The 12,913-nt window shown below is 35.6% G+C and overlaps 1 protein-coding gene across 1 annotated transcript in view; it reads right to left on the bottom strand.

Moving 5' to 3' along the window:
- PLOD2 (procollagen-lysine,2-oxoglutarate 5-dioxygenase 2) overlaps positions 1–12,913 on the bottom strand; it is a 213,038-nt gene that overhangs the window by 26,681 nt on the left and 173,444 nt on the right. The window contains exons 9-11 of the mRNA XM_084875943.1: positions 10,667–10,792; positions 8,902–9,023; positions 7,673–7,777 (exon numbers count right to left, since the gene is read on the bottom strand). Coding sequence (XP_084732069.1) covers positions 7,673–7,777; positions 8,902–9,023; positions 10,667–10,792 — 353 coding nt within the window. The remainder of the gene's footprint in view (positions 1–7,672; positions 7,778–8,901; positions 9,024–10,666; positions 10,793–12,913) is intronic.

Raw genomic sequence — 12,913 nt, 5'->3', positions numbered from 1 at the left:
AAAGAAGAGAGTGAGATAAAGAATGACATAATACAAATAAGGAACACATTGGGAGGAATACACAGCAGATTAGGGGAAGCTGAGGATCAGATCACTAAATTAGAAGACAGTTGTAAATATCATTCAATTAGAGAACCAAAGAGAAAAAAACAATTAAAGAACAGTAGGACAGCTTAAGGGAGCTGTGGGACAATGTGAAACCTAACAATATTAGAATAGCAGGTATGCCAGAAGAAGCAGAAAGAGGGAAAGGCATAGAGAAGGTATTTGAAGAAATAATGGTACAAAAATTCCCTAACCAGGTACAGGAAAAGCTTACACAGTTCAGGAGGCACAGAAAACCCCTAACAAGAAGAACCCAAACATACCTACACCCAGACACATCATAATTAAAATGCCAAAAGTTAAAGACAAAGAGAGAATCTTAAAATCAGCAAGATAAAAGAAAACTATTATTTACAAAGGAGTTCCCATAGGATGACACTTGATTTTTCATCAGAGACTCTACAGTTCAGAAGGGAATGTCATGAAGGACTAAAGGCAATGAAAAGCAAAGATCTGAGATGAAGATTACTATATACAGCAAGGCCATCATTCAAAATAGATTTTCAAATTAAAGCGGTTCCCAGATTTAAAAACAAAACAAAACACTAAAGGAGTTCATCACAACCAAGCTAGCATTACAAGAAATGCTAAAGGGATTGCTTAAGGAATTGCTGAGAAGAAATAGAGAGAGAAAACTAGCCATATTGAAATAAAAAGGCTATAAATAAGTACCTCTCAATAATAATCCTAAATGTAAATGTATTAAATGCTCCAAACAAAAGGTGTAGAGTAGCTGAATGGATACAAAAACATGACCCAACTATATGCTGTCTACAAGAGACCCACCGCAAAATAAAAGACACAAAGGATGAAAGTGAAGGAATGGAAAAAAAATTTCCCATTGAAATGGAAAAGAAAAAAAAGGTGGAGTGGCAATATTCATATCCAACATAATAGATTTTAAAATGAAGGCCATCACAAGATAAAAGAGAAGTCACTACATAGTACTAAAGGGATTGATCCAACAAGAGACTATAACCCTGATAAACATGTATGCACCCAATATAAGTGCCCCTAAATATATAAAAAATGTCTAGAGGAGTTTAACGAAGAGACTGACAAAAATACAATCATAGTAGGGTACTTTAACACCCCTCTGACTTCCCTGGACAGATCTTCCAGACAAAAACTTAACAAGGAAACAGAAACTCTAAAGAACACCGTGGATCAGATGGATTTAATAGACATTTATAGAACACTAGAGGCCCGGTGCATGAAATTCATGCACTGGTGTGTGTGTCCCTCAGCCCAGCCTAAATCCTCTCTAATCTGGAATCCCTTGATGATGTCAGACTGCCTGTTCAGACATCCCTCTCACAATCCAGGACTGCTGGTCTCCAACTGCTCACCTGCCTGCCTTCCTGATTGCCCCTAACCACTCTGCCTGCCAGCTTGATCACCCCTTAACAACACCCCAGCCAGTTTTATTGATGCCTCACTGCTCTCCTGCCAGCCTGTTTGCCCTAAAAAGCTATCCCCTGCAGGTCTGGTCATCCCTAACTGCCCTCCTCTGCCAGCCTGCTCACCCCTAACTGTCCTCCTGATGGCCTGATCACTCACAACTGCCCTCCCTTGCAGGCCTGGTCCCTCCCAACTGTCCTCCCCTGCTGCCCAGCTTCTGATGGTCATCTTGTGTCCACATGGAGGCAGCCATCTTTGACTATATGGGGGCAGCTATCTTGTGTGTTGGAGTGATGGTCAATCTACATATTACTCTTTTACTGGATAGGCTAGAGGCCTGGTGCATGGGTGGGGGCCAGCTGGTTTTCCCTGAAGGGTGAGATCAAGGTCAGAGATCTCTTGGGGCATGGGGCAGCCTGGGTGAGAGTCCTGTGGTGGTTTTCAGGCTGGTCACACCCCCTGGCAACCAAAGAGGAGGCTCTGGTATCTGGGATTTATTTATCTCCTACAATTGAAACTTTGCGGAGGCCTGGGCCAGCCAGGGTGTGAGGAAAGCTTGGCTTCCTCCATTACCAGGGAAACCCAAGCCTCCTGCTTTCTCTGTGGCCACAGTCATTTTGTTTGGGTTAATTTGCATATTTGGCTGGTGGGCGTGGCTTATGGGTGTAGTGGAGTGATATTAATTTGCATATTACTCTTTTATTAGATAGGATTTCACCCCAATTCAGTAGAATATACATTCTTCTCAAGTGCAGGTGGATCATTCACAAAGATAGATCATATATTAGGATACAAAACAAGGCTTTACAAGTTTAAGAAGATTGAAATTATATCAACCATCTTCTCAGATCACAGTGGAATGAAATTAGAAATCAATTACAGTAAAAACACCCCAAAACATTCAAATACATGGAGTCTAAATAGCATGTTATTAAATAATGAATGGGATACCAACAAAATCAAGAAAGAAATAAAAAACTTCCTGGAAACAAATGGAAATGAATAAATAATAACTCAAAATTTCTGGGACATAGCAAAAGCAGTCCTCAGAGGGAACTTCATAGCACTACAGGCATACCTCAAGAAAATAAAAATAAAAAAAACACACCAAAAAAACCAGAAAAATCAGCAATAAACTATTTAGCCTTACAACTTAAAGAACTAGAAAGAGAACAATAAGAAAAGCCCAGAGTAAGTAGAAGGAAGGAAATAATAAAGATTAAAGCGGAAATAAATAACATAGAGACTGAAAAACAAACAAAAAAAATAAATGAAACTATTAGCTAGACTCATCAAGAAACAGAGAGAGGACACAAATAAATAAAGTAAAAAAAAAAAAAAAACAAAAGTGGAGAAGTAATCATAGGCACCACAGAAATACAAAGGATTGTAAGAAAATATTATGAACAAATATGTGCCACAAGCTAGACAATGTGGATCAAATAGACATATTCCTAGAAAAATATAATCTCCCAAAACTGAACCAGGAAGAATAAAAAACTTGAATAGGCCAATAACAACTGATGAAGTAGTAACAGTACTGAAAACTCTCCCACCAAACAAAAGCCCAGGTCTGGACAGAGTCATAGGGAAGTTTTTCAAAACACTCAAAGAAGAAATAACACCTTTACTCTTAAAATTATTTCAGAAAATTCAAGAGGAAGGAATACTTCCAAACCCTTTTTATGAGGCCAGAATTATTCTAATTCCAAAACCAGACAAAGACATTACAAAGAAAAAGAATTACAGGCCAATATCCCTGATGAACATATGCTAAAATTCTCAACAAAATATTAGCAAATCACATCCAGCAATGTATTAAAAAGACCATACACCATGATAAAGTAGGATTTATTCCAGGGATGCAAATCTGATACAATATTTGCAAATCAATAAACATGATAATTCACATAAACAAATTGAAAGAAAAAATCACATGATCATATCAATACATGCAGAAAAAACATTAGACAAAATCCAGCACCCATTTTTGATAAAAACTCTCAGGGAAGCTGCAATAGAAAGAGCAGATCTCAACATGATAAAGGCCATATATGACAAACCTATAGCCAACATCATACTCAATGGGCAAAAACTAAAACAATTTCCCCTAAGAATATGATCAAGATAGGGATGCCTACTTTCACCCCTCCTGTTCAACATAGTACTGGAAGTGCTAGCCATAAGAGATCAGACAAGAAGAAAAAAATAAAAGACATCCAAATTGGAAAAGAAGTAAAATTGTAAATATTCCCAGATTATATGATATTGTACATAAAAACCCCCAAAGACTCCATCAAAAAACTACTAGAGTTAATAAATGAATTTGGCAATGTAGCAGGGTTACAAAATTATCACCCAGAAATCTGTGGCTTTTTTGTACACCAACAATGAACTCACAATTCCATTTACCATTGCAACAAGAAAATTAAGATACTTAGAAATAAAGTTAACTAAGGAGGTAAAAGACATATAATAAAAAAACTACAGGATGTTGAAAAAGAGATAGAGAAGACATAAACAAATGGAAGAATATACTGTGTTCATGGATTGGTAGAATCAACATCATTAAAACTTCTATACTACCCAAAGCGATCTATAGATTCAATGTAATTCCCATTAAGATACCAATACAAACCTAGAAAAAACTCTCCAAAAATTCATCTGGAATAACAAAAGACCCTAAATAGCTGCAGTGATCCGGAGAAAGAACAACAAAGTTGGAAGGATCAAAATACCAGATATCAAGCTGTATTACAAAGCCACTGTTCTAAAAACTGCCTGGTATAGGCATAAGAACAGACATATAGACCAATGGAATCAAACAGAGAACCCAGAGATGGACCCAAGCCATTATGTTCCATTAATATTTGATAAAGGTGACAAGAGCATACAGTGGAGTCAAGATAAATCTTTTTAATAAATGGTGTTGGGAAAATTGGACAGATACATAAAAAAAAAAGAAAGAAAAGAAAAAGAAACTAGCCTAACTTACACCAAGTACAAAAATAAACTCAAAATGGATAAAGGACTTAAATGTAAGATGGGAAACCATAAAAATCTTAGCATGATCCATAGGCAGCAAAATAGTAGATATATGCCATAGCAATATCTTTACCTATACAGCTCTTTATAACTATGGAAATTAAAGAGAAAATAAACAAATGGGACTACATCAAAACAAAAAGCTTCTGCACAACAAAAGAATCCATCAATAAAACAACAAGAAAGCCTACTAGGAGGGAGAACATATTTGCCAATGGTATATTTGATAAGAGTTTAATCTGTAAAATTTACAGGGAACTCATACTACTTAACAAAAGGAAGATAAACAATCCAATCCAAAAAATGGGAAAAGTATATAAACAGACACTTTTTGAAAGAGGATGTAAAGAAGGCCAAAATATATAGGAAAACATGTTTAAAGTCACAAATCATCCAAGAGATGAAAATCAAAACAATAATGAGGTACCATCTCACACCTGTCAGAATCAACAAATCAACAAAAGACAAGTGCTGGTGAAGATATGGACAAAAAAGGACCCTTGTGCACTGCTTGTAAGAATGGAGACTGCTGCAACCATTGTGGGAAACAGTATGGAGTTTCCTCAGAAAATTAAAAATGGAACTTCCATTTGACCTAGAACAAAAAAATCATCTGGAATAACAAAAGACCCCAAATAGCTGCAGCATTCTAGGAAAATATCCCAAGAAATCAAAAACATCAATCAGAAAGGATATATGCACCCCTATATTCATAGCAGCACAATTTACAATAGCTAAGATTTGGAAACAGCCAAAGTGTCCATTAGCATTTGAGTGGATTTAAAAACTGGGATACATCTACTCAATGCAATAAAAGAGAAGGAATTCTTAACATTTGCAACAGCATGAATGGAACTGGAGTGCATCATAAAGAGAAATAAGCCAGTGAGAGAAAGATAAATATCACATGATCTCACTCATTTGTGGAATATAATGAACTATATAAAATGATGAACAAAAATAGAGCCAGAGGGGAAATAGTATTCTAGAATATAATAAAAGTAATCCTGTTATTTTTACATTTTTAATACTTCCTACAATGTTTGTGATACACTGTTAGTACAGTTTTGGTAATATTATTATACTTAAAATCCTTTTGTCTTCAAAATATTAATGTTTATTGCATGTAGTATTATTATTTGTAAGATCAGTTTTCTTACAAATGATAATTGGTGTTTATTGCTTATAATATCATATTTAACATAATTTTTCTTGGGTTATTAATGTTTATTGCATGTAACATTATTATATTTAACATTGTTTTACTTGAAATATTAAGGTTTATTGCTATATTTAACATTACTATATTATATGTAACATTACTATATTTTAAATCATTTTTCTTGAAATAAGAAAACTGAAAAAAAAAGAATTATACGTTACAACTTTATTCCATATGCTTTTCCTTGCATGATGAATAAAACATTATATATATTTTGAAAACTACCTGCAATTTATAATTTTTGTAGATATGTGTCTATTAATAGCTATATACTTGGACTATGTATATACAGGTTAAAGCTGAGAAGTCTTAGATTTAAGTTGACAGATTATGCATACACTAGCGGCCTGGTGCACGAAAATTTGTGTACTTGTGGTGGGGAGGGCTCAGCCCAGCCTGCACCCTCTCACAGCCTGGGGATGTCCAACTAATGGCATAGGCCCACTCCTCTATGGGAGGTGACTGGCGGGCCTATCAGGGATGGCATGGTCAGCAAGCAGCCGGCCCCACCCCCCATTGCACCACCATCACTGTTGGCCTCCCTCTGCAGGAGCGATCCCGATGGGCCTATCTGGGGATAGCGAGTGGCTGGCCCTGCCCCAAATTGCCCTGCCATGGTCACTGGTGGCCTCCCCCTGAGGGAGGCAACCTGTTGGGTGATCAGGGGATGGCACCAGCCCTCATCACAGTACTGCTAGTCATCGCCACTCCTCCCCCCCCATTGCCGTCCCCTTCCTGTGCCCACTGGCCCCCTGCTTGCCAGGCGCTCCCCTATCTCCCTTCCCACCCCTCTGCCCCCCCCACTGAGGTTGTTCTGCCATTCAGTTGATTTGCATATTTTGCTTTGATTATATAGGATAGAGTGGGTTAGTAGAGCATAATAGATTTCTAATATATTTTACTTGGAAAAATAAAAACAGTAACTAACATTTGACTGCTAACCATTCTATCTGTTATGAGAAATAATTGTGTTAATATGTAAACATACCTGGCACTTAGTAAGCACTCATTGAATGTAGGCCCTAGTTGGTATTTTAAGTGGTTAGACTCGAGCATTGGCCCACACACTGAAGGGTCAAGGGCACACACCTGGGTTGCAGATTCAACCCCCAGCCCCGGTCAGTATGGAAGGCAACCAATCCATGTGTCTCTCTCACGTCAACGTTTCTTTCTCTCTCTCTCTCCCCCCACTTACTTTCACTCTCTCTAAAAATCAATGGAAAAATTATCCTAGGGTGAGGATTAATAATAACAAGTAAAAAAGGTGGGCTATTAGTACAAGTATTAATACTACTAGTTGTGGTAGCAGTAGTATTAATAAGGGAAGATTTAATATCATTATAAGCTGTTACAGATGATGTCTTTTCTCCATTTCAATTCAGTTAAATAAAAATAGGTATAGAGTAGTGATGTGGTTCAGTACTAAATAAAACCACAGATCAGATTATAAAGTAATTTGTAACTCTGAAATTTCAAATTCTAAGAACTACAACGTGTGTGCAATAAGTTTTAGGCCACAAGTTTTAGGAAATTCTACTTTTAAAATATCGATGGAAAAATTTCAAATTTCAAATTTTATAGGCATACAATATATTATAATTTCACTCATCTTTACACAGTTAAATAGGACAAATATAATAAAACAAACATCACATTTGTGATTGAAACTAACAATAAAAACTTGTAATTGTTATCAGGTTATTTTCTATTTGACTTCCTTAGAGACAAACTAATTAATTGGAATTGAAAGTTTATAAGGTGTAGAAAATAACCTAGTGTGAGTTCCCTCAATTTGCTTCTCCATATTTGTTCATTCCACAGATGTCATTACAGTATGTCCACACTGATGAAGAAAATGATCATTTTCCAAATAAACTGTGATTAAATTTTATATGATACCTGTTTTGTTCAATCAAAATTTTTAAAGTCCTTGGATTTGTCAAAACAACATCTGCATCCACACTGAAGTAATAATCACAGCTGTCATCCTGACGACAAAAATCCCTGGCATAGAAAAAGAAATAAGAATTAGAAAAAATATTTATTTGCTGTTGAAAAATGTTAATATAAAGCTTATATGTAAAATAAAGTTTCTTTAACATAGTTTTCAAAGATAATATTCAAAAGGATAAATATTGTCTTCAACTTCAAAAAGGTCAATTTATCAACATAGATGTTCACAGATAGATCAACATTAAAAATTTTAGGCAGGTAAAATATGTTTTCAACCAGTAAATATTTTAGAACATAAATCAACTAATCAGAATGGAAATTTATATTTTATAATTAAATCCTCTCTAAAAGGCAAAAATAATTTACCCCAATGTATTTATTAACAATATTTTACCCCAATAATTTACCACAATGTATTTATTAACAATATTGTAAAAAAACATTTTTGCGCATGCACACATACACACACTGCAAAATATTGTATATCCACCAGCTCTGATTTTACTGAATCCTGGAGATACAAGTCAATGACTCTAGATATTAAAACTTTTAGAAGTTGATTTCATTTGATTTTTTTCTAAGATTATTACTCCTCTGCTTCTTACTAGGGACATTGACTATTATGAATGCTTTTCTTGGTAGTTTGCAGTGCCCAATCAAGACACTGTGGAATGAACCACCTATGTTACATGAAATTCTTCCCAGTATTATGGTTCTGCATTTTGGGTCTTCTCTTTCTGGGCCCCCAGTAATCACTTTTAGGTTTTATCAATGTGTATCTCGATACCACATCTGTTTCTAAGCAACTATCAAACCACTACACCAGGCAGTAGTTAAATTTTTACATGTAATTTTTAAAAATAAGTTTTGAATATGGACCCAAGGATAAGAGGTTCCTTACTTATATGTCATACTATACCTTTGTCTGAGTATTTTTTAAAATCTTGATCTGTAGTTTAATTAAGTATGTAATCTCTTAGCCATTAAAAGAAAAATGTAAGTAACTTCCATGGCCCTTTAAATATAATTGCAGATAGAGTTTAACAGTAGATGATGTTCACACCTGTGCATGCACACACACACACACACATAATTGAGACATCCAAGTTTAGGGTACTAATTTTTTTTAAGTTTATTTAGTACAAATTGTTTAAATTAAATTTATTAAAACATACATTCCCATGTTTCTGGCTTCGGCTTGACTCAGATTTTCTTCTGGTCCTACTATTTTTATAGTGCTGATTTCATGTTTAGCTTTATCAAAAAATACCTTGATGTGCTTTTCATGATAAACTTCCTGTAACAAAATTTTAAAAGATAAAATTAGTGGAAAAGAAGACAATAAGATGATTGAAGTAATCATATGTAGGGGTGAGGTCACATTCAAATAGGTAAATTCCACAATGCATATATTCACTCACAGACCAAATGATAACCAAATTAAGCATGCTTCATTTAAATAGCATCTAAATGTCACACTTAGAAGCTCAAATAAATACATATAAATATGTTTTAAAGAGAATATATCTCAATATTATTTTAACATTTACTCCTAGACAGGTATTTACATAAATATTTAAATCCTGGATTCTCTGAAGTGTTTCTAACTGGTAGTGTGTGTGTGGAGTAATGGTGAAAAAATGGCTTATGGGCTGAGAATGTTAGAAATGTGTTATATATAGCCATTAAAATGCATATTAAACCTAATAAATATTAATCTAAGTTATAAATAATAATTTTCTGAAATAAATATTTCAATCTTCTGTGAAGTTAGAGGAACAAAAATAATGGTCATATATAAAATACTGAGTATCTTTTTTTATTTCACAAAACAGTATATTTAACAAAATTTTATTGATGGGAAAACTACCAACATAAAGCCATCAAATTAGTTTCATTAAACTGTGCTAAAACTTTGATAAGATTATGTCTTCCTCAGAGCTTTTTATGTATCAAGTTTTATTAAATATTTTAAAAAGTTTTTCATAGATTGTTAAAACTACTTGAAGCATAAAAACTACATAGAGTTAATTTTTCCTTCTTTCCTATGAAAGGAAGGAAGGCATAAATAAAAGATAATGCACGGTGGGGCAAATGTAAGCTTACAGTTATTTACATAGAAAATAACACAAAAATTAATAAGTAATATAAGAATAAACTCTGTGTTTCACATACTCACAACTGTAAACTTTAGCCCCAAAATATTATCTGGAAAAGGCAAATGATTAGCTGACATGTACATGAGGAAGAAAAAATAGTGGTAAACAAAAATTATTAGGACAGAAGAGAGAAAACAGCATACTTAACAGTTAATGAGTTTTTCTAGATGATGTTAAATATTAACTGTTTTAAACAGGAAAGAGGCAAATATGGAAAAGTATTGAGAAAAAAAAGTCATTAAGTTCAGATTATATGTGAGAGCTGTTTGGGAAGCTCTGAATATTTCTGAAAGAAATGAAACTATTTAATCCTTTGGGGAAGAGCATGCCATTGAAAGAATACTCTAGCTGCAAGATATTTCAAGTTCTAATGCCATGATGTTTCTATTAGCTACAAATAATTTAATAATAGATTCTAAAAACAAATTGCCAGAACTAATACAAAGGTAAAGCAATATAAGGACCTCTGACATTTTTTTATTACATATAAGTTGAGCCTTTGGAAATGGCTGATATTCAAAAAATTTTGATCTACAAAGTGTGTTAGTTTCATGAGGCTTATCCCAATATTATTATACTAATTTCTAGACTCTTATCTTCAGGTCTTAAAAAATCAGGGCAGTAATTACTCCAAAAAACCCCTACTTATTTTAGCCGATTGGATTTTTTCCAGACACAAATAGATAATAACAAGTAGTTCCAAAGAAAATAAAAAACACTACTTTAAAGATTTAATTTAAAAATACTTTTTACATAAATTATTACTGTCTCAAATACTTACTTTGTTATGAATAAAGACTTTAAGTGCTTCTTTTGGGTAATCCAGTGTCAAAAGTATGTCCAGAAATCGAGGTAGAAATGGGGTTGGTTGCTCAATAAAAACACCTATTGTTACATTTGGATAGACCTTTGTTTTACAGCAAACATAAGAAAAATTATCATTAGTGTGATTTTAATTTAAATTCTATTCAAGTCTTACATAGAACACCAAATATATTAGAATATCATTCCAATGTAATCTGCTAAATTTGAGTAGCCCAATGGCAATTCTCTAATACCTGAAATACATTTTTGTAGACCCCATCCAAGTGATTGATTTTAGTACATCACACATTGGCATTATGAATTAAGTTTAAAGAGGAAATTCACTATAATATTTATTACACAGATATTATTAAGGGTATAGCCTACTCTATGATTCAAAGCTTCCTTTATGGTAGGTCATAAAAAACTTCTTTCAGCTCTGCAACTATTTGTACATCATCACAGAAACCAGAATGCTAATTGTGTTTCTCCTTTTGTTTCCATGGCTTACAAATTCAGTGGTTAATTTGTAGAAATAAAGGTTCTGAGCCTTTATTTCTCTCCTTGAATATTTCATTTAATAGTATTTATTATATATAATCTAATTTTAATATATACATATATACATATCCTATCTAATAAAAGAGTAATATGCAAATTGCACCACGCAGCTGTTTGGACATTAGTGACCATACCATACCTCCACTACACCCACAAGCCATGTCCACCTGCCAGTCAGGAACGAGTATGCATTTTAACCCAACCAAGATGGCTGCAGCCACAGAGAAAGCAGGAGGGAGGCTTGGGTTTCCCTGGTAATGGAGGAAGTCAAACTTTCCATACACCCTGGCCAGCCCAGGCCTCCACTCAAGGCTACAAAGTTTCAATTATAGAAGATAAAAATATGCCAACAAAAATGGCGGCAGCCATGGAGCTGGAGGGAGCAGGAAGCTAGGGTTTCCTCCAGCAATGGAGGAAGCCAAGCTTTCTGCACACCCTGGCCTGGCTTGGCTTCCACTTATGGCTACAAAGTTTCAATTATAAAAGATAAATAAATCCCAACAGAAATGGCTGCTGCTATGGAGTGAGCAGAAGGCTTGGCTCCACTCCAGATTACAAAGTTTCAATTGTAGAAGACAAATAAATCCCAGATACCAGGGCCTCCGCTTGGGTCACCATGGGGCGTGGTCAACCTGAAAAACACCATAGGCTCCTTGCCCAGGCCGCCCCACACCCCAAGGGAACCCCAACCCTGATTCAGAACACCTTTCAGGGCAAACCAGCTGGCCCCCACCCGTGCACCAGACCTCTATCCTATCTAATAAAAGAGTAATATGCAGATTGACCATTACACAAGTTGGCATCCCCCATGTGGTCAAAGATCCTGCCCCCATGTGGACACAAGATGGCCAGCTGGGTAGGGTAGTTGGGAAGGACCAGGCCTGCAAGGGAGGGCAGTTGTGGGCAATCAAGCCTGCAGGGGAGGACAGTTAGGGGTGACCAGGCCGGCAGAGGAGGGAAGTTGGGGATGACCAGGCCCACAGGGGAGGGCAATTAAGGGCAAACAGGCTGGCAGGGGAGTGGTTAGCACATGTGTCAAACACAAGGCCAGCGGGCCAAATCCAGCCCGCCAGGCCTTGCAATGTGGCCCGCACTGCGCTGTCATCACTGCACTCCGCTGTCAGTTTATGACATTGTCAGTTTATGACTGTTCAGTAAACCATTCGGCCCACGATTTAGGCTGGATTTTAGATTTTGGCCCCTTCTCTGATTGAGTTCGACACCCCTAGGTTAGAGGGTGATCAGGCTGGCAGGTGGAAGTGGTTAGGGGCAATCAGGAAGATAGGCAGGCAAGCAATTGGGAGCCAGCAGTCCTGGATTATGAAAGGGATATCCAACTGCCCATTTAGGCCCGATCCTACTGGGATCGGGCCTAAATGGGCAGTCAGACATCAGTGGGATCAGGCCTAAATATCCCTCGAGGGGTCCCAGATTGGAAATGATGCAGGCTGGGCTCAAAAACACGCCCCCCCCATGCATGAATTTCATGCACTGGGCTTCTAGTAAATTTTATATATATATATATATATATATATATATATATATATATATATATATATATATATATATATATATATATATTTACATACACACATATACATATATATACACTGAGTGGCTAGATTATTATGATCTCTGAATACATAATAATCTGGCTACTCAG

This window comes from Pipistrellus hanaki, assembly GCF_964339955.1.
Source record: "Pipistrellus hanaki genome assembly, chromosome: 2".
Lineage (NCBI taxonomy): Eukaryota > Metazoa > Chordata > Mammalia > Chiroptera > Vespertilionidae > Pipistrellus > Pipistrellus hanaki.
This window is presented reverse-complemented; position numbering and strand designations above follow the sequence as displayed.